Source organism: Mirounga leonina, unplaced genomic scaffold, assembly GCF_011800145.1.
Source record: "Mirounga leonina isolate KUSES-001 unplaced genomic scaffold, KU_Mleo_1.0 Mir_224, whole genome shotgun sequence".
Taxonomy (NCBI): Eukaryota; Metazoa; Chordata; class Mammalia; order Carnivora; family Phocidae; genus Mirounga; species Mirounga leonina.
The window spans coordinates 18,913,147-18,940,258 of record NW_023270615.1 but is presented as its reverse complement, the minus strand read 5'-3'; the positions used below and the strand labels follow the sequence as shown (position 1 = coordinate 18,940,258).

Below are 27,112 nucleotides of genomic sequence, written 5' to 3'. Positions count from 1 at the left end.
CCTCATCACCATCACCATCATCACTCTCATCACCACCATCACCACCATCACCACCATCACCACCATCACCATCACCACCACCATCACCACCATCACCCTCATCACCATCACCACCATCACCATCATCACCACCATCACCATCATCATCACCATCCTCACCACCATCACCATATCACCACCATCACCACCATCACCATCACTACCATCATCGCCACCACCTTCATCACCATCATCACCATCATCACCATCACCACCATCATCACCACCATCCTCATCATCACCACTGCTACCATCAGCACCAGGAGCAGCACCATCATTATTTAGCTCTGGTGGTTTAAGAGAAACAACACAGCGTGCTGGCATAATTCTTTTTCCAGACTTTTCAATAGAAACTAGCTTCTCTAGGCCCTTTCTTCTTCTTGTCTCCCCTTCTCTGGTTTGGGAGCAGGTGGAAATGGATGGATGACAAAGGGTGGCTCTAGTTCCCACTTTTCCATCTCAAACCCTCATCTTATCTACCTTTCCTCAGGCTCTGGGGCCAAGAGCCACTGGCAAATTGACTAAATTAAACAGTGAAAATTGACCAATAAATATTGCTTCTAAACTGCTGTTGGGAAACTTCATTAGAGCTGGAATGGACACTCAGAGAGCTGCTGCTTTGCTCCGTGTCTTGGGAAAGTTGCTTCATACTTCTGAGACCGTTCCCACATTTTTTAAGAGACGGGATTTGATCTGATGACGGTTAAGGTGCCTCCAAGCCCCGAGAGTCCCCAGTTCTTCTGTCGGTGGTGATTTTTGCCAGTCAGAATGGGAATCCACTGCGTGGGAAACCAAAACGTCCGAGGAGAAAGAGACTTTTGTGGTCAGGAGGCTGCCTGATGTTAGCAGCACTCAAGCACGTCCTCACTCACACACGGCACCATGGAGAGCGCGCGCCGCGCCCGCAAGCCTGCCCTGACCAGCCTCTAGGAGCCTGCATTTTCTCCTCCGTGACAGCGCGACAATAATGGTAGTTACCTACAGGACTGTTGCAGAAATTAAAGTAGCAGGTGCCTAGCACATGGTAGACACTTGTTAAATTCTCAAGGGATTTCTCCAGCCTGCAAAATTCTCAGGGAGCTGACAAAACAATATGGAGATGTAAAGCTCTTTGTGAACTCGGGAAGCTCCCTCAAAATTCCTAGCAACAATTCCTACTTCCATTACCAAGTTCATGGATGACTTACGCGTCTCAGTCCACACGACAAACTGAAGGTCCATAGCGCATCTCTGCACTGCTGAGAAGCTTCCTGTCACACTCCTCACCCTGTTTTGGGGTTCCCCGGGGCACTTGTTGCTACCCGTGAACACACCATGGTTACTTATGCTCCACGAGACCCTCTGTTTGGCTTTCCCGCAGACCCCAGTAAGCAGAATGGTATGTGAATACCAGGAACACGGGAGAGCGAGCGAGTGTGTGCATGTGAGGTGTATCGCCCTTTCTTGCGTACGTGTTGGTCCTGCTCAACAGACCGAGGGCTCTGTGAAGCACGGGCATGCATTTCACCTTGGCATCCTTGGCAACTGATACAGTATTTGGCACATAACAGCTGACTAATATTTAAGTGAATAAGCGAGTGCTTTGTGTGTGTATCATTTGCCTCGATGCATGGGCAGCTCTTCAAGAGGAACGTCCGTTCCAAAAAGAGGGGAGTTTACTCTGCCTCCGGACCTCAGAGAGGGCTGTCATCCCAAAGCAGAGGTCAGCCGAGTTCAAAGCCCTGGAAAGCCCAATCACAACCCAGGAAAGTGCAGACGGTCATCCCTGTTCATCAGAACCCTGCTAGCAGGAAGCTAACTGCAGAGGTTTCAACAGAAGGCAGAAAGCACCCTCAGAAGACAGGAAACCCAGACGAATGGCAACCCACTCATGTCGAAGAGGTCCTTCCGCGGGCTGCTCTCTGCGCTGCTGCCTGAGGCCGGCGTGGCCTGCGGCGGGAGGTGCTGCGCGTTCACGTAGGTGGGGGCTTCTCCAGGGGCCGCGGGAGCTCTCCCCTCCGGCATGCCGTAGATGTCCAAGGACCCTGCAACAAGAAAACGAGCCCCCCTTCTCTTACAATGGAAAGGCTGGTCAGGGGTGCATCTGCCCGTAAGCTGCCCCACCCCACACGGAGAGACGATCCTATGGGCTGTTAGGTGATTCCTCTTGCGGGTCTGATGCCCATCTTCGGACCCTGGCACCGCTGTTGTGTTCTGGCCCAGACGATTTCCCAGCCTTCATGTCAAAATGTGACCGGGCAGCCCGCGAGGGTGGACACGTGATCTCTAGGGCCTGGCCGAGACTCTGGCCCTGACCTGGGTGGGGGAGCGGAGCAGGCACAGTGGGGAGGCTGCCCGGGTCCCCTTATCCCCTTTACAGAGGCCCCAAAGCAAGGAACGGAGCAGAAGAGCCACAGCCTCATTTAAATTGCCCTGTTTTGGGGCGCCTGGGTGGCTCAGTCGTTAAGCATCTGCCTTCGGCTCAGGTCATGGTCCCGGGGTCCTGGGATCGAGCCCCGCTTCGGGCTCCCTGCTCCGCGGGAGGCCTGCTTCTCCCTCTCCCACTCCCCCTGCTTGTGTTCCCTCTATCGCTGTGTCTCTCTCTGTCAAATAAATAAATAAAATCTTTTAAAAAAAAATAAAAATAAAAAATAAATAAATTGCCCTGTTTTGCCTTTAAGCCTAAATGGGTGCTTTGTAAATCGACTCCATTCTAGCAATGCAATGCCAGGCACCCTTCCTCACAAACAGAGCAGACCTTCGTGCCCCGGGCTCCGCGCAGGAGGCCCAGGGTGAGCGCTTGATCGAGGACCCCTACCCACAGGCAGTGCCTCCAGGGGACCTCCTAGCTGGGCCAAGGGTGCCCCGAGGCCAGCCCGCCTCACCCTGCCTCTCACCTTGCCTGACAGGTGTTTGCTGCCAGTCTTCGCCAAACGGGTCTCCTAAGTGTCTCCCCTGGTAGTACGTTTGCTCTTTTCCTGCAAACTATAGACACATGTAAATACATAAAGAGAAAAAGCATCCTCGTCCCCTTCCCCGTCTCTAAAAGCCACAGCGCAGTACAAGGGCCCCAACGGAGGGTCGGGTGCTTCCCCAATTACTCCCACTTTTCCCTTCATGCCTCACGGTCAGCATTAGGATTTGGGAAATAGGTTTGCGTGGGTGTGAGGAAGAGGCTGCTTCACATCAGAACTACACGCGCCCATCCTGTTTTCATTTGCCACCACCAACCCTCCCTCCGTGTGGCCGAAATGGAGCCCTCTTAACGCAGCGCCGTCACTCGTAAAGTCAGCTTCGGCTGGTGCGTTTCTCTGTGCCAGATCATGCCTCCCACAACCAGACGCACCTGGCCAGGCCCGCCCCGTCCATCTCTGCGTCAGAGCTCCTGACTCTTGAAGTCACTGTTATTTTGCCACTTTTATTAGTGTCATTGTTATTCGCACAAAGTAGGTGACATCAAAAAACTCTCCGTAATGGAACAGAGATACTGTAACTCTAAGAAGCAATTGCCTTACTGGAATGTTGATTTGGAGGAAAAATCAGGGAAATGCGTACAGGAGAAGGCTCATAAAATTCTCATCATTTTAAGGGCCCACATCCACTCTCCTTTCGGGGAACGCAAAGCGCCCCCAGGCCTCTTTAAGTCTTGAACTCTTTCTTCTTCTCACTGGGCTCCCAGTATAATGGGATTTGTCCCAGGATGGAGAGGAGACCCCCAGACTCGTACCTCCAGAATCATAATATAGTTCCAAGACATCTGATTAACACCTTGGGATGTTAAAACAAAAGCCTCCCCTACTTGTCTGCTTTGTGTCATCCCAGGGGAGAAAACAGGTGAGTTATTCTGTCAAAGACTGGACAGAACACAGCCTGCCAATCGAGTGGAAGATGAAAGGAAATAAAGCTCAGGTGGCCACGACCCAGGCAGAAGTACACGACTTACCTGGGCTGTGTCGGGGGCGTGGGGTCTGGCGTGCAGCCGCACATCCACGAAGCCCCCTGGAGGAGGGGTCTTGCTTGGGATGCTGTTGTAGTATGGATGGTCTGAGCCGTCCCCCTCCTCTTCCGTCCAAGGCTCATCCAGACTCTGCATTCTGTTAGAAGAGGATTTTCCAGAGCTTTAGCCAAAAGCTGAGCTTGTCGTCAAAACCAACAAACCTAATGTGAGGAGGTGCTACCCCAGAAAAGGGAATTAGTCACTGTTCCCTCACTATCTAGATCTCAACCCTAAAAAGCAGATGAATGGTTTGGCCAAATACTTCTACCTTATTTGCAGTTCTACCTCCTGGAAAATTCCAACCATATTTGAAACAGGGAAGAACTCCTTTTTCAAAAGGACATTTAAATAGGAAAGAAAGAATTTATATCTAGAGACAGATCCTCAAGGCACATTCATTTCCCTAAGTCAAAGCATAATCAACTAAAAAGTAGAGACTTTAGTGACATGGGAGAAAATGACAGAGTAAAAATCTCTGAAAATTCTCTCTTCCATAAAACAAACAAGAAAACTAGAAAAAAAAAGTTTTTCAAAATCAACTTTTTCAGAACCCTGGATATTAATCAGAAGCTTACAGCAAACTAATGTTTGTGGTTTTTTTTTTTTTTTTTAAAGCAAACAGCTGTAAGAACAGTGGCTTGTGGCATTTTAACTTGCCCTATTCCTGTCTCCATGGTAGCCGTGAAAACCAACAGCCCACAATCACAGTGAAAACCAGCAGCCTGACAGCCATAGGAGGGGGCAAAACGGCTCTGAGACCCTTTCAATGTACAATATTCTTACATGTTTTTGTACTCTTCATACACATGCATTTATCCATAAATGCGATTTTACACGCACAATTTTATTTATTGGTCTTAAAACTTCCATAAGTGTTTCCTATCCTTTTCCATTTAAGATTTTTGAGATTTATTCTGGTAATACACCTACACCAATCTAGTCTTTTTAATGACTATGTCCCATTATATATGAAACTTAAAAGTGGCAGGAGACTAGTGAACAAACTTTCAAATTTTACATACGGTGTATATATTGTTCAGATAAATGCGTGTGTATAAAGAGTACAAAAGCCCTGCCACAGTGTAGCTAACTGCGCTTCCCACGTCTGAGCTCGGGGAAGCTTCTACCGGCTGGGAAAAGTGGGGTCTTCCCAGGCACCTCCCAAACAGATGTCTTAAAAGCCATTTCCCGGGAGATGAGAGAATGGGCTAAAAGCCTCAGTCACGAAAGGGGCAGAGCTCAGAGGGGTGAGAGACTCCTTCGTAAGAATGAAGGTGAAGGTAGACACTGCCTTCATGCGGAAGCCACAGAACGTGGCTGCGGACGCTGGAGCAAGAGTGGAAAGCAAATTCAGGAGAAATAAGGTTTCATTGACAGCGAACACACCGTCGGAAGAGGCTTTCGTGATGTGAGCCCGAGCAAGGACAGACTATTGACGTGCCCCCTGTGACTTTCTCTGGGGGCTTTGTGCTGCGCAGAATGCTCTTCTGTCCTGAGGAAACTCGGTGCGACATCCTGAAGGTTTCCTACAATTCCTACTCGTATTTACTGTTTCATTAGACACTTGAAGGACCAATGAGCTGGAGCTGCCGGGGCTCATCCTGGTTACGGGCATGCGTGCCTAGGGCGCAGGAGGCTCAGTGTCCCCAGGCCACCCAGCTCAGGGCCTCGCGGCGGGGCCCCGCGTCACAGCCGTGCTAACCACGACGGCGAGGACAAGGAGCGCGTCGCACCTGCGCCATGCAGACCCAAGGAGGAGACACGGGGGACCTGCACCTGGTTGCAGAGGAAACGGCACCAAACATATTACAGTGCATTCTTGTAACCTTGGCTACCGTCTCTATAGTTTCTAGAAAACGTTCTCCTCAACATTCACTGCATCGCCCATATGTCGGCCTCCATCTGTGGGGCTCCTGAGCCTCAGCCCGGCCCCGCCAGGTGCCTCCGAGCCCGGCGCCCTGTGATCGAGCACGTCTGTCCAGACCACACCCCGTGGAGGCCGTTTCGTGATTTTCTCCTCTCGAGTGGCTTTAAGAGGAAAGACTGTAAAGTACAGAAAGGCCACCGCGAAGAGTGTCAGAATTACTACTCACCGGTCGTGGAACGTGGGCACCTTGGAAGGACACTGCAAATATTGCTTAAACCGGAGTTCGAAGGCCTGTCCGATGGAGCCGATGACATCCTGGGCCAGCCCGTCGCAGCACTCCAGAATGTGACAAGCTGTGAGTGCAAGCGGCAGGGCCCATCAGAGACACCGGGGCCGCCAGGCTCCGCCACGGGAGGGGCGTGTGTCCCTCATGGACTGTCCCTGCAGCGCCACCCACAGCCTGCTCCCTGCGCCACCGCGGTAGAACATCACCGCGGGGACGCATGTCTTAACGGCTCTGCTCTCTAAACTACCGTTCTATTTGTAAATACATTTAGACATTTGTGATTTCCAGTTGATCGCTCTTAGGAACTTCTTAACAGTCTATAAAGTACCAACACCGAGCCCAGCAGAGCGAACCAGGGTTTGGAAGGAAGCGTTGATGGGACAGAGAGCCTGATCGTAACAAGAAGTGAGCCCCGCGAAGGCCCCGTGGGCCCGGGAACAGACCTAACCCAGCTCCCAAGGGGCAAGGACTGAGCTACTCCGTGGATGGGAGCAGCTTGTTCGCTGACCTCCCAGTGGGAGTCCAGTGTCCTCACTGAATGTGGCAACTCCAACAAATTAAAGATGAGTTTGAAGGGGTATTAATTCACGGGTCCCTCCCACTGCACGCCACTTGCACCTGCTCCAATGTGAGCCCAGATATTCGTGCAGCTTCTCAGAAAAGCAGCTTGTGCTAAATAGTAAATCAAAGTTGGGGTGGCAGTGGCCAGAAGAGGGCTCCTCGGGGGACCTGGAGCACCTCTTAGCCGATTTGCAAGGGCACCCGCCGGCCCAGTGGGAAGGTAAGATGTCTCCTCCCAGACACACGTCCGCGGGGGCCACGGGGGTCCCAGCCCTCCCTGTGTGACCCGCAGGGTCATGTCACTAATGGGGTAAAGAATTCTCCCCAGAGAAAAGGACCAGTGTGGATGCCACACTCCACCTGGCTCCCGCCAATGGTTAGGACGTCACCGTACTTCAGGAGGGTTCCCTAGAGGCATTGCAGGGGCGGGTGGCAGGAGGGGGCATTCCACAGGGGAGCTGTCCCTGCACCTGCAACACCACCAAACCGTCCTCTTGCAGCCGGCCGGGCACGGTGCAGCTCCCTCCGACGGCCACTGCCAGGCCCGGGGTCCTCAGGCGTCTTGCCCACCCCCCTAGACTGGACGGGGGGTGCACTGAGGACACAGGATATCCCGAGAAGAGCAGAGTGACTGTATAGCAGCTCCCGATCGCAGTGCAAGCCCTTTGGGAACACTAGGGATGGCCAAGAGGTGTGTCCCAAAGACACGGATGCCCAGCTGTATTTTTGTTACTGATTACTGCTATTACTTTATTTTATTGTTGGTATTGTTTTTTATTAAACATCAACCCGGGAGACACAGAGCAAGCCCATATTACGTAGCTGTTAGAGGTGCATGGTTGTGCATGACGCGGTAGGAGTGGAGGTCTCCCTCCAGCCCGTAAGGAGGCAGGAGCCTGGGCGGGAGGGAGGGGGACACCCGGGCCCCACCTGCCTGTTTCCAGCCACGCACACCCACCCCTGCATCCCCTCCCGCCAGGGGAGCTGCCTGGTTGGTACTTCGGAGAAGAGTAGGCTGGGGAAGGGTCAAAAACGAGCAGTTTCCCTCCCTTCTGAAAAGCAGAACAGCAGAACAACACGGTTTCTGCAGAGGGGGCTGCAGGATCCATCCTCGGGGCTGCTAGTCTACACGGCAGGGAGCCGGAAGCCTGGTCCAGGCCCTCTTTAAGTCGGTTCCTGGGACATCTGCAAGAGGCAGGGCTGCAGGGGGAGCTCCCTGTTGGCTGAGGGCCGAGCCCGTTGGTCAGATAGAGAGGGCAGCAGAGCCTGCAGATGCAGACGTAAGCCACGTCTCCAGGCTCCGGTACCTCGCGGTGTTGCCTGGAAGGAGCACTTACACAGGAATGCAAATTTTTACAGCCAGACTGGGTGATGATTTGCAAGGTCCACTGACCTATCTACCATCTAATCCCTCTGCAAATGCCTCTGGGAGGGGCCGCACAACATCGTGGGGAAGAGCAGGGAAGGAGTCTGTACGCAGACCCGCGGGGGTCGGAGCACCTGGCGGACGCATCTCGTCACGTGGCGTCACCTCACGGACTGTAACCTGTTCTCCGTGGGCTGTCTTGGAAACGTGTCCAAGAGGCAGTATGGGGGAGGGGGCCGAAACAGAACGCTAGGCTCTCCTTTGCATTGGAATTTTAACAGAAGAGAATATATGTGTATGTATGTAGATAAAAGTCCTGTAAAGCAAACTGGAAAATGTTAACAGGTGGTACCTGGGGGGGAGGGTGGGGGGGAGGGGAACCAGCGGCTGAGGCAGAAGGGCTGCGTTGCATTGCTAGAATCCCAGCCGCGATCTTCGGCGGCGAGTTCTACGCTGGGGCTGTGGGATGACCCATATTCGAGGGTAGCGCACTGTACTCAGCCTGCCCCCATCCAGGCTATCAGCACCCATGGGTGGGGCTTGGGTTTTGTACATGAGCAAAGGAATGGGGTTGTGGGTGTGGAGGTCGGGTCTAGGAATAAAGGGTCTGGGAGGGTGGAGAGTGCTCCAGTGCCTCAGAGCCCCCATCCAGCCTGCGTCTGAGGCCCTGGCAGCATTGTGGGGTGTGGGGGGACGGCGCGAGAGCTTGGCCCCCACGCTCCAGGGCTGTGCTGGGCAGCAGAGGCTTCTGGGGTGGTGGAGCTGGCCTCGGAGCTGGAGCTGGGCAGGAGGACGGGTGGGCTGCGGAGGGTCCAGGTGTCACCGAGGCCACGTTCAGGGCCTGCGTGGGATCTGTGATGTGCAGGCCAGGTGCACGGAGCTACAGCCATCTGCACGCAGGTGCGTGTTTGACGCTCAGGGTCGCCAGCGTCTCCCAACCCGGCCAAGGATGCTGCCACACTTGCCTGCCCACAAACCCCCACGGTCACTAACTGTGCGCCAGGACACACGCTCGGGTCGGCCAGGGGGGCGGAGATAATGAGGAACGTCTGGAGCCTGGCGTGAAGCCTGGCTGCATGTGGCTGAGAGACCGCAGGAGTCAAGCACTGCTTACCTCTGCGGTTAACGGGGTCCTTCGCCACGTACGCCACGTAGTCCGTCGTGTCCTGTAAGGAGACATGCACGTCACTAATCACAGCTGGACGCGTGGCGCACAGCCCGGCCCAGGACTCCGACGGCCCGGTGTTCCTCCGACCTCTGCGGGCAGGGATCCCCCGGCCTCGTGAAATGGGGACTCTGGCTCGGCAGGCGCGGGCCGGGGCCTGAGCTCTGCGTCCGCCCCAGCTCGCACTGACCCTGCTGTCTGTGCCCGCGCCCGGCAGCAGGAACGTGACGGGCACCCCGTCCTCTGCGTGTCGGACCCCCCGGGGGCTCTGACAACACTGATGCTCGAGGCCTGACTCCCAGATAACCTGACCTAGCTGGACTGGCAGGGAGGGAGGTCTGGGGCTCCCCAGACGGCTCTGCTATGATGGAGGATGAGGCGCCCTGCCCTCGGCTCTGCCGTGGTCCTCATCAGAGCGGGCTGAGGCCTCCCTCGCGGGGCTTATGGAAACAGATTGTGGGCCCCCACCTCGGGGTTTCTGATTCTGTGGGTCTGAGATGAGGCCCCAAATGTGCATTTCCGAGAAGTTTCCCACTGATGCTGGTGCTGCTGGTCTAGAGGCCGAGAGGAAACCAGAAGCTGGGTGGCAAACGCCTTCCTGGGTGGATGAGATGTGATGGTGCTTTTCCTCTCGGACAGAAGCGGTAATTTTAATCCTCTTAAGACATTTCCAACACATGAGCTCCGTGGAGTAGTCTGGCTGTAACAGGGGACACACGAGTCCGCTTGGCCACACGGAGGAAACTCTGTCCTCAGAAGTGGGATGGGGTCGCCACGTGGGTTTTAGTTTCTAAACCGGCAGAGGAAACATAATTCTCCTCGTTGTTGAAAGCAGAAAAGACATCCCTGCAAAGTTGACATTTGCAACATTCAAAAAAGTCTCCGGGGGGCAACTGGTAAAGGCACATCCCATTGTTGCAGATACTTCCCAAATGTCACTGCTTCGAAGGCTCCAGAGTTACAGATGGGCTCCCCCTGCATTCAGCATCTGACAGACTCTGTGTCGTGAGTTCCTCCATTACTTCTCTCCATGGGCAGGACACCACCCCTTCTCTCTCTGCTCCAGGAAGACGCTCCGACAGGAAGAGGAGGACGGTGCATGTGGGGGCGTGCAGGGGTCACAAGCACCCACTGCTGTGGTGCCAGGTGCCAGGCGCTTGTCCGTACGCCGTTTCCCAAGTCCACGGCGAGGGCTCTCCTGGCAGCTTCTGACATGACAGGCTGTTACCCGGGTCCCTCTGGCGGGCAGCCCGCCTACGCTGTTCCATCCTCCTGCTCAGGCCACTGCCCACTGGTATATTCATAGACTGAGCTGGGAAGGGTGTGGACCCGGCTTCCAGTCATTTCCATCAGGGAAGATCTGTCGGGATCTGAAGCCATCTGCAGCTTGGAGTCAACAGATGGAGTCAACATCAACAGATGTTCTTCATGGGTTCAGGGGCTAACAGCATCGGAAGGGTCCTAGGACAGCACTCGTGTCTCTCAGTCTGTGATCCGTGGAAGCCTGGGGCTGGGCAAGTATAGTCCCCATTGTTTGAGATGTCATCAGAATTTTTTTAAATTTGTGTTTTCATATCCATGATAATCTTAAAAATTAATACAAGAATATCCGGGACCACCCGAATGACCACTGTGGTGTCAGTTCTGTATGTGCTGTCAGCACCAGGGTTGTCTGTTGGGTTTCTGGTATTATGGGTGCCAGGTTTGTGAAGAATTAGAGAAAAAAGAACACTCAGACTAGATGATTTTGCCCCAACTCAAGCAATGAATGTCACATTTGTACATAATGATGTATCCCTGAAGGGCTTGCTTGAATAGAATAAATTAGTGGAAGGACTGAGTCATCCAGGCACCCAAGGTAGTAGAGAGAGGCCGACCTTGAAGGATCCTGCACCGTGGTGGCAGGTTCCAGAGGCACGCTGAGAGCAGAGACCCAAAACCATCCATCACAGCAAATTAATGTAGCTTTGAATGCTGTCAGCTTTCCCGTGTTTATCAGTATTAAATTTCTGACCTGGATTGGGGTTTAGTGTTCAATAAGAAGTTGAAACAGGAGGAGTCAATACTTGATTTATGTTTGTGCATATCTGGGTAACAAAATCAATTTGAGTCAGCACGAGTGGAAAGTGCAAGGAAATTCTTCTTTTTAAACTCTTACTCCAGCCTGAGAAACACTGCTCTGGGAAAGGAAGGCCAAGGAAGGAGCCGTGACATGTGTCCCATCCCCCAGATGGACCCAGAGCTGAGCTCTTCTAATGTCAATATTGATCATTTTCTGGCACACTGTGGGGTGGGGGTGTATTGCTATTCAGAACATTGTTCTAGACATCACACAGCCACACACTGAACACCCCAAGTTCTGAGATGGGGCTTCCAGGTGCCTGTCCAGTGCCCATCCCATCCCTGTTCCCACTCTCCAAGACCTTCTGAGCCTGGCCAGCATTCCAGCGCTCCCTGGGGGCCTTGGAACACTGTTAATTACAGTAGATTAGAATAATAGCACCTTTGGGGGAGTTGGGTTAACAGTGTTTTTCACTGTCTTATTTGATATTTCAAAATGCCATTTTCTTACTGGGTAAACCAAAGCACAAAGCAGTAAATAGATACAAACTCAGTGGCAGAACCAGGAATACAACCTGGAATTGTTAGTTTTATTTAAACATCCACCAATTATAGTGGCGACAAACCAGCTTGGAATGGGAACTCATGCACAACGTGAACACATATTTGAGTGGTTAAAATGGAAAGTAACTGGGTTTCCTGTCCTCCTAGTGACATTTTCAGCATCAGAAAAAGAAAATCAGAAGAAAATATAAACAGGTTATGAATTACTTTAAGGGTCACTGAATGCTTCCTTTTTTTTTTTTTTTTAAATGATGAGATGATGAGGAAATTTGAAAGCAGCTCACAGACCTGTGTGCATCCTGGAGAGTAACATAATTTTAACACTAGCCAATGTATTTGGCTTCCAGAATTTTCCATCTCTGTACGTCCACTCCTAAAATCAGCATTAGATGAGGTTTGAGACAAGTTCTTGGAAGAATCTGTTGCCTGCAGGTGTGTCCTTTTCTTCCTTTTACTCTTCAGGCTGGGTTACCTCCCAGATTTCAGAAACTATGGCTCCAAGCATCATATCGGGTCAGCAGTTAGAGACCCTGCAAGTCGATTAGAGCCGATGCAGACACAGGGGAAGGTGTGAGGACAGTTAGGTGTGCAGGTGCAGCACAGGTGGAGAATGGCGCACCTGTCCCTCCACATAGCATCCTCAGAGACGCCCTTCAGATGGCTTTGATGTGGCCGACTCCCACTGTCTAGATGTGTGTCTCAATGAGGTCTTTCACTTTACAATTAAACGTAAGAAATGAAGGGACTGGAAAGAAAGTAGAAGGGAGGGGCGCCTGGGTGGCTCAGCTGTTAAGCGTCTGCCTTCGGCTCAGGTCATGATCCCAGGGTCCTGGGATCGAGTCCCACATTGGGCCCCCTGCTCAGCGGGAAGCCTGCTTCTCCCTCTCCCACTCCCCCTGCTTGTGTTCCCTCTCTCGCTGTGTCTCTCTCTGTCAAATAAATAAATAAAATCTTAAAAAAAAAAGAAAAAGTAGAAGGGAGGGGAGGGGAAAGAGGAGACCATGGTGGGAGACTTTTGAGGATAAGACCCTGAGTGTGGGAGACAGCATGAGTCAGTGGAAGTACTGAGGGGGGCTTGGATGGTGCCCTGTCATCCTCTGTCAATTAGGTGGGGATTTGAGGGCAAAGAACCACGTGCAGGGTGGCAAATCCCTCTCCTGCCAGCGCCCTGGGCCCCATGATGCCTCTCAGGGGGCTGCAGCAGCTGGGGTGGGGGTGGCGGGCGCAGGCTGTCTGCAGCCCGGACACCCGGGCCCGGACGGTACTGTCCTTTGGAAACGTGGAGACCAGACCAGCAGTGGAAACTGCCCCCTCGATTTCACCTTCAGGCTGGAGGCAGGTTCCCCAGGTAAAGGGAGCAGGGGAGGAAGAGCGTGTGGGATCAACACAGACCCTGGGAAATACCCCCCCACACACCCCGGCCAGACCCAGACACAACCTCAGCACCAGTCACGCGGGCTGCCTTGGACCGTAAACTTCTACAGAACAAAACACCACTTCTAAACCTCCATTCTGCGATTATAGAAGACTATTTAACAGCGAAGGGACGTCTTGCCAGGATATGGAACAATTCTTCTTTTTGAGTCAATTTAGGTCCAAGAAAATACGCACCCTGTTGTTGTCCTAATTTTTAAATATTTCCCCAGATGGGTGAAAATGTTACTGGGGCCAATGAGAAATGGTGTGATAACAGTCTTGGGGGGAGGCGTGCTTTCCTCCCTTTGCTGCGGGGAGGGCTGACAGGCTCTCCTTCCCTGGAGACGATTTGCTGCCTGCGTGGTGGGCGACAGGGAGCAGCTGTGAGTGGGTGGGGGAGGAGGAGGAGGGAGGAGGAGGAGGAGGAGGAGCGGGGAGGCTTTCTGGTGACCCTGAAACTGAGCACCGACACCACCTCCTAGTGCTTCTGACCGATGCAGGAGCAAATCCCTTTGTGACCCCACCTTCTTAACGAAAGAGGCAATACAAAAATAGAACATTCCCATTCTGCGCGCTCTCTCGCTCTCTCTCTCTGCACTCCTTCCCTGCTGGCAAAGCAAACCAGTAAGACAACAGCATTAAATCTGGGGAGAAGAATTCTAATTCCAAACATCTATGAATAAAGCAGACTAAGTAAATTCACAGCCTTCCAGTTGACTTCAAATAGGAAATCAGAGGGCCCTCGTGGAGGCCCAACAGAAAAAAGGAACGAGGCGGGACTCGCAGTCTCCAGACAGTGACCCTGACGACTCTGAGACTGGGGATGGCCCCAGGAGCTCCTCAGAAGCCACCACTTGAAGGATTTTGGACAGCTTTGGGCTGAGGAACTGAAAATTAATGGTCATCGAGAAGAGCATGTGGCATCGGGAGGGGGCAGCCGGCATCCCGGTTACCTTTCCCGGTTGTGAAGCTAGGCCCCTTCTCGGGGACTCCCAGGGAGCAAGGAACACAAGCCGCGGGCACTTACCGGGTCTCCCCCAGACGCGAAGGAGATGGACTGCATGTGGTGGTTCGCGATGATCTGCCCAGAACAAGAAACGAGACAGGTCGTCAGTACGCGGCCCTCAGCTCTGAAAACCAACTGCTTGGTGGCAGGTGGGAGGAACCCGCCAGGTGTCCTGAAGATGGGTCAAGCGGGTACCCGACGAACACGACAGTGATCAGTTATGACGGCCGCCCACCGTTAATGGGCTTTTCCCAACACGGGCCCTGCTGGTCTAGCCGCTCAGCCCGAGCCATGCCACGTGGGTCTGACGGCAGCCGTCGGGGGAGGAAGGAGGGGAGCCCGAGGCCCAGGGGCGACAGCGGGCCGTGGGCAGCACTGTGACCACACGCGGGGCTCTCTGACAAGGAAAGCGTCTCAGCCCCAAGCCGAGAAATGTCCACGGTGCGGTGTCCGTCTCCAGAGACAGCACAGGCCCGCAGCGAGCACCGAGGGGTGTCACCCACTTGAACCCCGGGCACGTACAAATCAGAAAGCCCGCATCAGACGTGGGCCATCTCGGGCACTCTTGTAATCAATGGGATCAACTTAAAGGCGGAGGACATCCCAAGTTAATTTTAAACTGGGAAATTTCCATTAGCATTGTAGACGGCTGCCTGCGGTGGGAGTCAGGAGACCCTGAGTAAATTAGGAGCTGCCCTAAATTTAAAAAGCTACGTAAGTTTTCCCCGCTATTTGTATCATTTTGAAGACAATGTAAGGACACTGAAGTAAACTCCAGGGATGAAAACAGCGGTCCTGCGCCTACCCCAATACCGCCAGTGTGGGGTTATCTCTGCACGGCCCCTCAGGCCCTCGGCAACAGGCAGGGGGAAATTATGGAGGCGACACCCCACCATTCTAGGGGACTCCCAGCCACGCTCCCGTAACCTTCAAAGCAAGACTATGGCTGAGCTGTAAGAGAAAATCAGACAGTTAAAATGCCTACTTGGGCTGTTGACACTTGCAAACCGCTCGGGATCTAGAAAGACCTGAGCGTGTAACTGGATAAAAACAAGGAGGCCAGCTCCGGAGCCCACGCGGACCCTGCTGGATCCAACCACCTGCAGCCGCGTGCAGCCTTCCAGAACCCTCCTGCCTCCCGTCCCGGGCCAGGAGGCCCCCAGCATGGCAGCGAGCACCAGCAATCCCCAAGTGAGGATAAACTTCTAAAAGGTGTTGATTTTTGCTTAGTTTTTGCTCGTAAGGCAGCTCTCATACTGGGGTTTGGAAACTGAAGCGGATGTTATGACTTGGGGGATACAATGGAAATCGTATTTGGTCTCCACAATCATGCCTGAAGTTACTGTGTGGTTGTTCTCAGCCCTTTGGCTAAGATGGAAATTAAATGGAGAGCAAGAGGTCTGGAGATGGTGAACCGAAAGCAGGTGTTTCCGTCCCTGGGAGGCTGATGGTGCTTCTCCTCCCTGAGCGCTCTGCAGAGGGGGGTGGCCGGGCCCTTTCATGGTCGCTCTGCGTGGGGCGGGGAGCGTCCAGCCGAGCCTGCTCCTAAATTGATTGCAACAGGCTGCCTGTGTACACGCCGCCTCGGGAGAGCCAGGGGATGTGGCCGGGACACGCACCAACCATCCCGGGCTGTACTCCTATGTCCGGGAGGGCGCCCCGCCCCTGAGCCCAGCCCCACACCCATCCTCCACAGACAGTGAGGACCGGACACAGCCAACCAGCCCCCAATCCCAGCATGGCCGCATCCCTTCCCCTCTTCCTGTTTGCTGTTTTAAGGGAGAATGAGGGAGAAGGGGGGACTAGGAGGTGTAGCCCACAGAACCGAGGGTCACCCTGAGGATCTCCAGAAACGGGAGCAACCATACATCGTGTGAGTGTGGATAGGGGTGTGTGGTTTGGGGCCGAGGGGACCTGCCTCCTTCGCCCGCTGGGCAGGGTGAGGGCCTTTGCAGCCTGGGCCGCAGGTGCTCAGCCCTGAGACAGCCCCGGAGCAAGGCTGAGCCCGCTGAACCCCCCCAACCCACCACCTAAATGACAGTCCCCCCACCCGTCCGTGGACCAATGTGAAAAGATGATGATTATCTATTGGGTGGGCAAGGGAAAAGGAGGGAGTGCGAGGCATCGAAACAAACCCAGACGTTGCCTCTCGTTTCTACGCTGGATCTAGAATTTATTTCAACATTCAGGTAGGGGTTGCCTTGGACCGTATGAACAAGTGAAGCTGGGGTGCTGCTTGCTTACTTGGGAAACACTGAAATCAGTAAATATGAAGATATGTGTAGTGACATAAAGGTAACCCCGGGCATCCCTGGGAACACACGGCCAGAGTCAGGGAGGGTCGTTCGGAGGCCTGGGGCTGGCCCATCTCTGGCCGTGTGGATGCGTCCGATGTCCAGCTCACACTGCCCGGAGGCCCGGACGGAGCAGGACTCATGCCCCTGTGTGTCTATGAGCGTTTGCACCTGTGGGCACCCAGGACAGCCCCTGAGCTCTACCCACTGTTCCAGCTGAAGGAACTGAGGTCAGAGACGCCTACGACAGACGCTGCCGAGGGGCCGGCCCTCCCCCACTGACTTCACCCCTCGGTCGCTACTACTGTGTGGCCTCGGCCGGCAGCAGACCTCCCACTCCGGCCGGGCCATGTCCGCTATCACGGGCTGCTGCCAACCACCGGAGGCTCCAGACGAGGAACCACGGAGACAGAAAAGACAGGGCTCATTAAGCCGCCACGTGCCATCCACTTCTGAGATGACCGAATGTGGAAGTAAGACGTGGGCTGCAGAGCCAAGGAAACGGGATTTCAAAAGCAATGAAACCCCTGGCAGCCACACGCACCTCTCCTTACACTGCGAGTAAGTCCATGACTTCAGAACTATCCTCAAGGGAAAGGTCATTTATAGCAGAATTAAAGAAAACCAGTTCCATCTATATTCTGTTGGCGACCCTTCAGAGGAGCTCAAGTTTGCAGATGAGTGGAGATTTTAGATGAACGTGCTCTGCCGCGCACACCCGTCGTGGGGGCCGTGGGCGGGCGGGGTGCCCGAGTGCCTACAGACCTGTTTGGAGTCGGGCGTCCGAAGGTTCAGGCTGGCGGTGGATATGGTCAGGGAGATGCTCATCCCCGCAAACTGGAGGTTGCTCTTGCCCAAGATGCTGGACAGCATTTTGCTGGGAGGCTGTGAAATCAAGCAGCGTGATTTTAGCTTTGGATTCCCACTGTCGCAGCCTCTCCGTGGTTCCCGTCTACCACGCCCCCAAACCTCCACCTTCCCGCCCTCCCGGGGCTCGGGAAGGAGACTGTGGCACGAAGGAGCTGGGAGGCGGGGCCCGACGCTAACACACAAGTTCTGCAGCACGCACAGGCGCAGGGATCCGTTCCTGCGCACACGCTGCACTCTAGGATGGACACTTGCGGGACGTCGGCGCCCAGTCCGGGTCCCTCCTAAGCCTGGGGCACGTGCACAGACCAGTGCGCACAACTGTGAGCCCCAGAAACCGGTTTCCTTAAAGGACTCAGGGCCAGAGTAGGAGCGTCCAGCTCACGGGGCCAAGAGCATCCTGCGGAGTCTCGAGACTGCTCACTGCTGAGGGGTATGGAGCACAAACCCTCTGGCGGGAACATCATCCAGGCCAGAGCTCACAGACTTAGAACCTGCTGGGCCCGCACGAGGACGGACGACCCGGTTCGGCTTAACTAAAGGTCCTTCACACGGGCCCGACGGACTGCGTTTTCCCACCACGCACCTTCCCCCAGGCACTGCCAAACCCGCCTCCCGTCCAGGGCCCACCACCACGCTTCCCTTTCAGATGAGAATGTGCCCTCTTTAGATATGCCAATTAACACTAGTTCTTAACCAGGCATGCACTGCTTTTTAATCTCCTGACAGAGCTATTTAAAAATAGAGACGCCCCCCCCTTCTGATTAAGTCACACCTGGGGTGGAGCCCGGAAACGCACCTTACTTCCACCACCTTCGCCTGGCTCTGAAAGAGGAGCTTCCCTAGCTCTGTGCTCACGCTCCCGCCTAGCTACTGCATGCGAGATTCAAGATCCAAAGTTCTCTGCCTGAAACCTGGCTGCCCTGTGGCTTCACCAATGTCCACAGGCCATGAAGACGAAACCCACCTGCAGCCCGGGAAGTGACAGGGGCAAACACGCAACCTGCCTGCAAACCTCAGCCTCAGGACAGACTCCGAGACACCAGAGATGCTCCCCCTGATAGAGTCTGGGCATAGACAGGCCTGATGGTGAGCACTTCGTTACGTACCTGCTGGACTTCTACCCAGAGAGTTTTTCTGAGCTTTCTTTCAATCTATATTTTCCCCTACCGACCTAACCACCTCAGAGTGAAAAGGTGGAGTGACCCGGGCTTGAGCTCAGCCCACCACCTACGCACACTGTGCCTTCTCTCTCTATGCCTCAGTTTATGCCATCTGTAAAACGGGAATATCCGTGGCATCCTGGAGCAGGCTATACCAGCTAATGAGAGACAATTATTACATCTGCAGGAATTTTATGAGCTGGGCTTTAAAAGCAGCTGCTGTGAAAAACTAATTTATGTAAACTTGCAATTAAATAAATTACATTTAAAAAACCAAAAACAATACTCAAAACTTGTCACTTTCTAGCTGTTTCTGCTACATTAACGGTCATGTGCTGTTCGGGCCACGCGTGTCTACTGCACCTGGGCACCAGGTGGGGACCCATGCAACGATGTGCCACTGCACGTCTTCAGGGATGTCACACTAGAGCTTGAAATCGGCCAGGCGGAGGACACACACCACGGAAACTGGCAAACGCTACAGATCTGGTGCTTCTTACTCCGGCCCCCGAGAGCCGCTGGTTAAATCTACCAGCACAGCAGTGGCACGTCTGTCCCAAATGCTGCTCCAGTGAAGTGAGTTCACGCCCGTAAAGGCTGAGTGGAGCTCGGGCCCTGTCTCACATGTCTGTTCTCATCACTGACTGTAGGTTTTGGCCCCTGGGGTGCAACGGGGGTGCTGACGTGGGTCGGCCAGTGACAGCCAACTGTCCTGCCGAGCGCATGGCGGGGGACCCTAACGGGGCCCTGACGGGTGGGGTGTGACTGAAGGTGCCGCGTGGGGAGAAGACACAGGGGACAGTACCTTTCTCTTCCTGAAGGCTCCCTTGGTGCCAGGGACGGCTTCACACACACGGCTGATGGCTTCCCTTAAGGAGGCAGGAAGAGAGATCCATTTGTCACGTTAATCAGGATTCTGCAGCCCAGAGACCACACGTGCACATCCCCAGGGAAAGCATCTGCTGTGCATTCAGTGTAGACAGCAGTCCCCTCGCCCCGCGGGGGTCACCCAGTTCCCTTTGAACGAACAGGTCATCATGAACCTCTGACGGGCAGCGCCCTGGTTCTTCCTGGTGCTGGGGATGCATCCTGACCGTGTGACAGGTATTGATGCCACGCTCCTCTGTTGTATGTTTGGTTAGGATGCCATCTAATAAACCAGTACCCGGACATGTGGCCTCCTGGTGTTCCCTTCAAGGTCACGGTCCTGGCACAGGCCCAGACCAGATCAAGTACTGCTACGGGTCAGCATCCCTCCAAAGTGGGTCAGAATGTTATCAAAAGAAACTTGGTCCTCTGAGTGTTATTCTCGGCTTCTGCAGTTGGGAAGCGTCATCAAACCAAGAGGGCTCCGAGGGAGGGGAGGCACTCCAGCGGGACACGGCTGAGCCAGACATGAGGTCTGTGCAGGGCAGCTCCCCCGAGCGCGCATTTACTGAGCAGCTACTGTGTGCTGGGCGCTGCCCTGAGGAATGGAGGCAAGGAGACTTTTCGGTATGGGGGTGTGACGGGAGGCCCGGCTGCAGAGGGTCCCCCAGGCAGGAGACCTCGGGAGGTGAGGAGCATGGGGACCAGACCACATGGAGGCTGCTCTGGTCCAGATACTGGAGACAGGGGGTGGGAAGGATGTGGCTGGCGGCAGGTGCCTGGAAGCAAACAGGTCACTCTGTGAGCTGGCCTCAGTGGGAAGTGACAGGGACAGGCCAGAGGTGGTTCTAAAGTCAGGAGCCCAGAAAGGAGCTGGGTGAACATGAATATCTCACCTCGCTCGTGGGGAAAGGACAAAATAGTAAGAGAACACAGAAAGAAAGAAACGGGGGTCTGGACACGCCAAATGACAAACAACACAATGGCTCCTCAGAAACATTCTGCAAGTTTTCTATGCTAAATACTTCTTGAAATTATTTTCTATCGCCTAGAAAAATAATTGCCACCACAAGACAATGGTCTTGAGAGAAATCTGTCCTTGTTAAATTAGGTAAGAGACTATTCAGGTAAGCCTCGTCTTTGCTGCTGAATTCACCGCAGGGAGTGGGCAAAGACTATTCTAGAAGTTCAGATGCCATGAAGACTGTAGACTGATTCACCGTGACTCAGAAAAAGTTCATTTAAAAAGAATGAGTGTGTTTGATGTTTATGCTTCGTCATTTATTTTATAATAATGTTCCAACTGTGGTTCTATCAAAATGATCACCCAAGTACCTTCTAAAAGTAAATTCCTATTGAAAAAGGTCAAGCTGTCTCTTTAGAGAACTATATAAACCTCAGCGTCTATATTTTATCTGTTTAATTAAAAAAAAAAAAGTTCAGTGCATCTCTGCACTGTGCTTGTTATATCAAGTGACAGATTAGGGTGAGCAAAGCCAGCCAAGTCTCTGATGGTCCCAGCAGGCCAGAAAGATATCACCCGACAGGAAGCTTCCCGTAAGTTTCTCCTTAAATATCCATAATAAGCTTCGGATCTCTTTCCTGATCTGCCAACATGGACAATGAGAGAAAGAAATCAGCCTTGGGTGACAGTTTCCCAAGAGGATAACTGTCAAGTGTCTAACTTGTATGACTTCTGCGTCTGAGTTGGTGGGCCATGAAGCTCAGGCCACAGGCCTCCCTCCCGCCTGTGTGCGGTTCGTGGGAACCACCCATGGACATTAGAATGGGTTGGGGACAGGCAGTGCAAATAATAAACCCATCTGTCAAGCAAGTCCTCCCACTGAGAGTCAGCCAGCATCCCAGGGCACATTCAGAGACTCAATCTTTTGTCCTTAAGATTTGCAAATGTCAGAAATTCCAGAAATTTCTCAGAACTTGAGCACGCAATTAAGTCCAAAGGATCCCCTTGTGAGCTTTAGAATCCCCCTACATGGTTGCAAATCAGCCTGCTCTTGGGAAAAATGTCCTCTCTCCATCACCGGCACATACTTGCTTCTGATGCTCATGGGCTAACCTGTGTGCATGTGAATGGTCTCTGCACCCAGGCTGATGGCATCCATTTCCACTTGAAATAGGGTTGTGATGCAACGTAGTAACTGCCACCCTCAGATGCCTGCTAACTCCACGGTCTAACCGCAGAGGTCACGATTCTCCTCATCCCTCCTTATTGTCTAGCACAGTGCATTTGCGTGAGTGGTCCTATCTCAGTATGTTCATTTAGCAATAATTACTTCGCTTTGTGTAATCCCACTGAATTCTGGTTTGAGTCTCAGGTGGCAGTAACAGGTGGTCCCCTGTCATTAATAACAGAGATTGCGCCTCGACCACCTGTTCAGCATGACCCCACCTCAGTGAGCCAAGCCATGACCTCGGAGCTCAGCTAACAGGAATCTCTGGCACCTGTTTAGTCACCTGAAAGTAACTGATGCCTCCCTTTGTCATGGTCCCGCCACCTCCCCTCATTCAGCATGAAGTTCTCATGAGAGTCAGCACCCCCTCCCCTTATTTCATAACTGCTGCACAGAGTGTAACAGGATTTGAGAACTGGGTCCTTTGGACTCATAGAGCACCACCTTTGTCCCCATTCATCCATCTAGTGCTGCCCACTCCCCCCGCCACACACTCATTTTACAGACTAAAATCATAAAAAAATATAGGTGTCCCAAATGGTGATTTTGCCGTCATGGGGTCGTATTCTAGCAGATGGAGGGTCATCAAACACATGTGATGGCAAAGTGCCATCCATTCCATGAAGAAACAAAAAGGAGAGATAAACATGGTGAAGGGGAGCAGAACATGCCACCCACACAGATCACGCAGGCCACGCAGGCCATGCAGGCATTGGGATTATTCTGAGCTGAAGGCAGCCGAGAAGCAGCAGGTTAAAATGTTAAAAGATACCAACAAAGAGTTCACAAGAAATAGCTCTGTTCTTCCCCCCATTTGCCTAAAAGCAGGACATAAATTTGTAGAGACAGCCCCATTCCCCTGTCTGCAGGAAGGATGGAGGTGAATCACCAGGCAGCCCTGCCCCTGCAGCCCCCACAGCCCCCACAACCCCACGACCCAGTACAGAAGTTGACACTGCAGCTAGCTCTCCTCGTTTGTGGATTTCCTCATGTACTTGCCTCCCCACAATTTGCCACCCCGGGAAACCCAAAATTCTTTTCCTGGGCTTTGTCACTTCTGTCTGGATTTCTTGTTCTTTGTTAAGATGTGCTATAAGCCCAAGTTCTAACCACTTCTTTGAGTTACTCATCACTGAGTTTCCCTGTGTGCGTGTGTACTGCATGCACTGATCACCTGCTTTTCTCCTGTTAGTCTGCCTTTTGTCTGCAGGGCCTTAGCCAGAGAACACAGGAGGGCAGATTGAAGAGTGTTTTCCTCCCCTGGAGTGACAAATACAGTAATTCATACCCAAGGGGGACAGAGTTACGTGAGTGGTGTTTCAGTGTCTGGGCAGCTATCCAGGAAAAAGAATCAAACTGGGTTTCTGTCTTGTGCCTTATATACAAATAAATCCTAAATGGATTGCAAGCTTAATTTCATCATAATGAAGCCATAAAATACTTAAAAAAAAAAGAAAAGGAAAGGAAAAAGCTGGGAGGAATTTTTTAAATTTATTTGAGTGGAAGGATGATAAAAATCCAGAACATAAAGAAAATACTGACACACTCAAGAGCATAAAAATAAGACTTTATGCAGAAGAAAAAATGGTAACATCTCATACCCAAAAAGATAATTCATATAACTCAATAAGGAAAATATCAAAAGCCCAATGTAAAAATGTTAAAAGATACCAACAAAGAGTTCACAGAAAAAGAAATACAAGCGGCTCTTGGATGTATGAAAAGATTCTCGGCTTTACTCAAAATAAGAAGAATAAAGCCTCTGTTAAAATGCCATCTTACGGCCAAAGATCAGAGCTTGACGAGACATCGTAAGAAAGCCCTTCACGTGGCGAGAAGCAGCGCAGCACAGCCTTCGAGGGGCAGACTGGTGGCATCAAGCAGGACGGGCTGTGTGCAGACCCCTTGGTCCAACAGATCCACTTCTGGGCATGCACTCTCTAGCACACTGGGAGACGGCCTGGGGATATGTGTACCCACCACTCACTGCAGCCAGCTTGTAATAGGGTGGGAAACCCTCCATGGCTGTCATAAGAGCCAGCTCGATAAGTGATGGCACCGCCTCAAAGTGGACCGCCAACACCGTGCTGGAAATGGTGCCCTCTGTGCCCTCACCCCCCTTCCTCCAAGCCAGCTCTTGTTCCCACGAGCTGCCCCTGCAAATTTGCCCACACCGGCCATGGCCCCAAATGTGGTGGGCAACCTGCTTGCATGCATCTGCCCCCAGCAGACCCTTTGCTCCCTTGCCACACTCCCTTTCCTTGACACACGCTGCTCTGACATCCTTGCCCTCCTGGTGTTCTTTGCCATTGTCTTGCCTTCTCTGTGACTCAGCCTCAGGGCTCTATCCTGCCCACCTCCTCTCTGTCCTCTGTGCAATTCGGATGAGTGGATGAGCAGGGGACAATCCGAGAACCAGCTCACTGCACCCAACTCTTGTCTCTGTGCACACGGGGGGTCCCCCTCCCTGGCTCTGGATGAAACCCCAGACACACCCCATATCTAACCCATCCACTTTCAGCCAAGAAAGTGTCCCCAGGCACTTACAAGTCACTCCATTTTCCTAGTTCCAGTAATAAAGATGTCCAGCCTAGGTAACAGTAAATACCCTGAACATCACTTAAAACTAGAGCCATCCTCCCCCGCTTAGAGCTGCCTGGAGTTGAGACTCCAGAAAGCAAAGGACAGCAGGTGCCTCCCTGTAGCTTCTGACAACATGGCTGGGTGGGAACGCATGCAGAGAGGAGGTCGGGCACATGCAGCAACCCCACCAGTCCCAGGACAGGGTCCCCCAACAGGGCCGAGGGTTGCATCTGGCTCCTTGCTCTTTTGGAGGCTCCTCTCCCCAGAAATATCTGGGTGCCCATGCTGTGAAATGGATGGTGTTGGTCCTTCATCCACGCACACATCTGTCCTCTGCAGCGTCCACACCCATAGGGCAGCTGGAGCCCTCTTCCCGCCGTGGATCCAGTGGGCTCAGGGCCCACATGAGGTGTCCCCTGCCTCCAGCCCCGAGCCTGGTCATCAACAGGAGGCCGTCAGCAACAGCCATGCCTGGAATGGAGACCAACAGTGCCCCAGGCGCCCCTCACTCTAGTGACACATATGCGGAAGTCCACATCATCCTTTTGAAGACCCTCACTCTGTCTGAAGCAGGAAGGAACCACCCGGTCCCTCCCCACTGCAGGGCGGGGGGAGATCATAGGGCTCTCACCAAAGAAATAAGCTCCATAACCCCCCTCATCCTGTGAGTCCTCCCAGCTGGGTGCTGGGCAAATAGCAGCAAACTACATCTCCAGCCCATCTGGCCTTCCCAAGCCCTATCCAGTGGACTTTGCCTGTCAGGACTGCTGGAGCTGAGCCCCTGAGGCCTCTGTGCTGCCCTCCACCCACTCCTGCCCTAAGCGGTCCTACTGTCTCTGCTCTGAATGCATCCTTAGTCTTTATCTCAAGCCCCCACATCTCCTCCAGGGCTAGGATTTTGGAGACAATTCCCACACCCAACCGATAGCTCCACCCCATTGTCTCAAATCTTCTCAGACGTCCTTTAAACCAAGCCTTGCCTGGCCCCACCATGGGCTTTCCGCCCCTGGTCTTCCCGGGGGGGAAAACGGGACCGGCCTCCAAAGGGTCGCCCCCACCCCACATCTATAAGCTGTCCTTGATCCCCCACGGCCACCCCCACGCCAAACCCATCCCCACCCTGACCACCGAGGAGAAGTGTGCAAGATAGTGTGTTTTCAGGAAACCTGTGGAGGAGACCAGTGATACGTGGAATGGTCCGGAGAAGACGATGGCTGTTGTCGGACGTTGGGCACTGGTAACTACTGGACTGCTGTCCTGTCTTTCAGAGAAACTAGAGGCCAAGGACGCCCGTCGGCAAACAGGCCTCATGCAAAGGGGGCTGGAGACCAAAGGGCAGAAGAGGGAGATGTCATGAGACAATACAAACTGGATCTGGGCCCAGAGAGGAGCGTGGCTTGTGGGGGTGGGAGGTGCAGCCGCGCAGTGTGGGCTGGATTTGCAGAGCCGCGGGCGGAGGGTTCAGACCTGGGGGTGGCTGAGGAGGGACATACCACAGAGGCCCTCCACGCAGGCTGACAAGACAGACGTGGAGCTGAATGGACATCAGCCGCCGTGTGCAGGACAGGAGGTGGCGAGAAGGGGGCAGGGAGGCCAGCCAGACATCGGTGGCAGAAGTGGCGAAGCCGACCATCGGGGAGGAAACCTGCAGGTGCCTAGCCACGGCAAGTGACGTCCCACGTGTTCGTGTCACAGGTTGGCCTCTCTCCCTTCCCAAGGACACATGAAAGCTGGTCAGCATGTCCGCCCAAAAGCCACAAGACACCGGTGGGTGATGTCGCAGAGCCAGACACCCAGCCACGTGGCGGGGACAGAGCCAGGAGCCTACCCCCGGGGTCAAGGGGTAGAGCGACCGGCTCTCGCTCAGTGCCATCCACAGGCAAAGCGAGCCGCGTTCCCCGGTGCCTGCTGCCCAAACATCCAAATATAACTGAACCATCGGGCACACGCAAAGACACACAGTAATCTTGGCCGTCAAAAGCACTTCAGACTTAATTTCTAAAAAGCAATTCCACTGGAACGGGTTGAAACTGCCTAAATCTTCCCAACGATTAGTATGTCGCAGGTGTAAGCGGCGCCGTGCGTTTGAAGATCTGTGCAGCTCTTGGGAAGTCAGTGGGGCGCCAAAGCGACCACACTGATGGCTCGTAACTTCCTGGACTCGCCCCTCCATCATGATCCCTACGTTCTCAGCGTTTGTGGTCCGCCCCCCGCACACACACACAGTAGGTGCAAATAAATACTGGCTGATGATTACCAGACACGGGCAAACACAACAGATCCTGTAAGTCCCCGTAAGAACCCCACAGGAAACTAGGAATGAGGATCCTTATTACCCAGGCAGACCGGTATCCCACAAAATGAAAGATGAACCCCCGGGAAGGACAGGAAGGTACGGACCCACGACTAAAGCCCACCTGCGGTACTACTGAAGCTAATATTCCGTTCGGTTAGAAGAACTAAGGTTAAAGTTCACTCAAGGTCACAGGGAGGTCACAGACGTCTTCGACAGATGGGGGGCTTGCTTTAGTCTTACCAACGCTTTCCCTGAATCTTCCTTTCCCCTTTAAAATTCTCACCATTGGGTTGGAAAAAGTCTTCCACTTCCAACCCAACTGCTTTGCGACTTTGCTGATGAGCCAAATCCAAGCGAGAGAAGCCCACCTTGGCTGCTCTTTTAGGCAGATGTGACTTTATAAAGGAGTCACGTCCTCAGGCGGCGGGATGGGTCCGCAGTGCTGCCCTGCGGGTCACACCGGGTGTGACGGCCACCCGACCAGAGACAAATCCAGAGACCCGTGGAAACCCAGCCATAATGCCACCGCCCCCCACCAGATTT

The 27,112-nt window shown here is 53.4% G+C and overlaps 1 protein-coding gene across 1 annotated transcript in view; it reads right to left on the bottom strand.

Moving 5' to 3' along the window:
• Positions 1 to 27,112, bottom strand: part of SHC3 (SHC adaptor protein 3) — a 92,801-nt gene that overhangs the window by 15,729 nt on the left and 49,960 nt on the right. Inside the window, exons 3-10 of the mRNA XM_035028994.1 lie at positions 19,437 to 19,500; positions 17,367 to 17,486; positions 14,329 to 14,382; positions 9,210 to 9,261; positions 6,109 to 6,235; positions 3,962 to 4,112; positions 2,916 to 3,003; positions 1,908 to 2,063 (exon numbers count right to left, since the gene is read on the bottom strand). Of these exons, the coding sequence (XP_034884885.1) occupies positions 1,908 to 2,063; positions 2,916 to 3,003; positions 3,962 to 4,112; positions 6,109 to 6,235; positions 9,210 to 9,261; positions 14,329 to 14,382; positions 17,367 to 17,486; positions 19,437 to 19,500 (812 nt within the window). The remainder of the gene's footprint in view (positions 1 to 1,907; positions 2,064 to 2,915; positions 3,004 to 3,961; positions 4,113 to 6,108; positions 6,236 to 9,209; positions 9,262 to 14,328; positions 14,383 to 17,366; positions 17,487 to 19,436; positions 19,501 to 27,112) is intronic.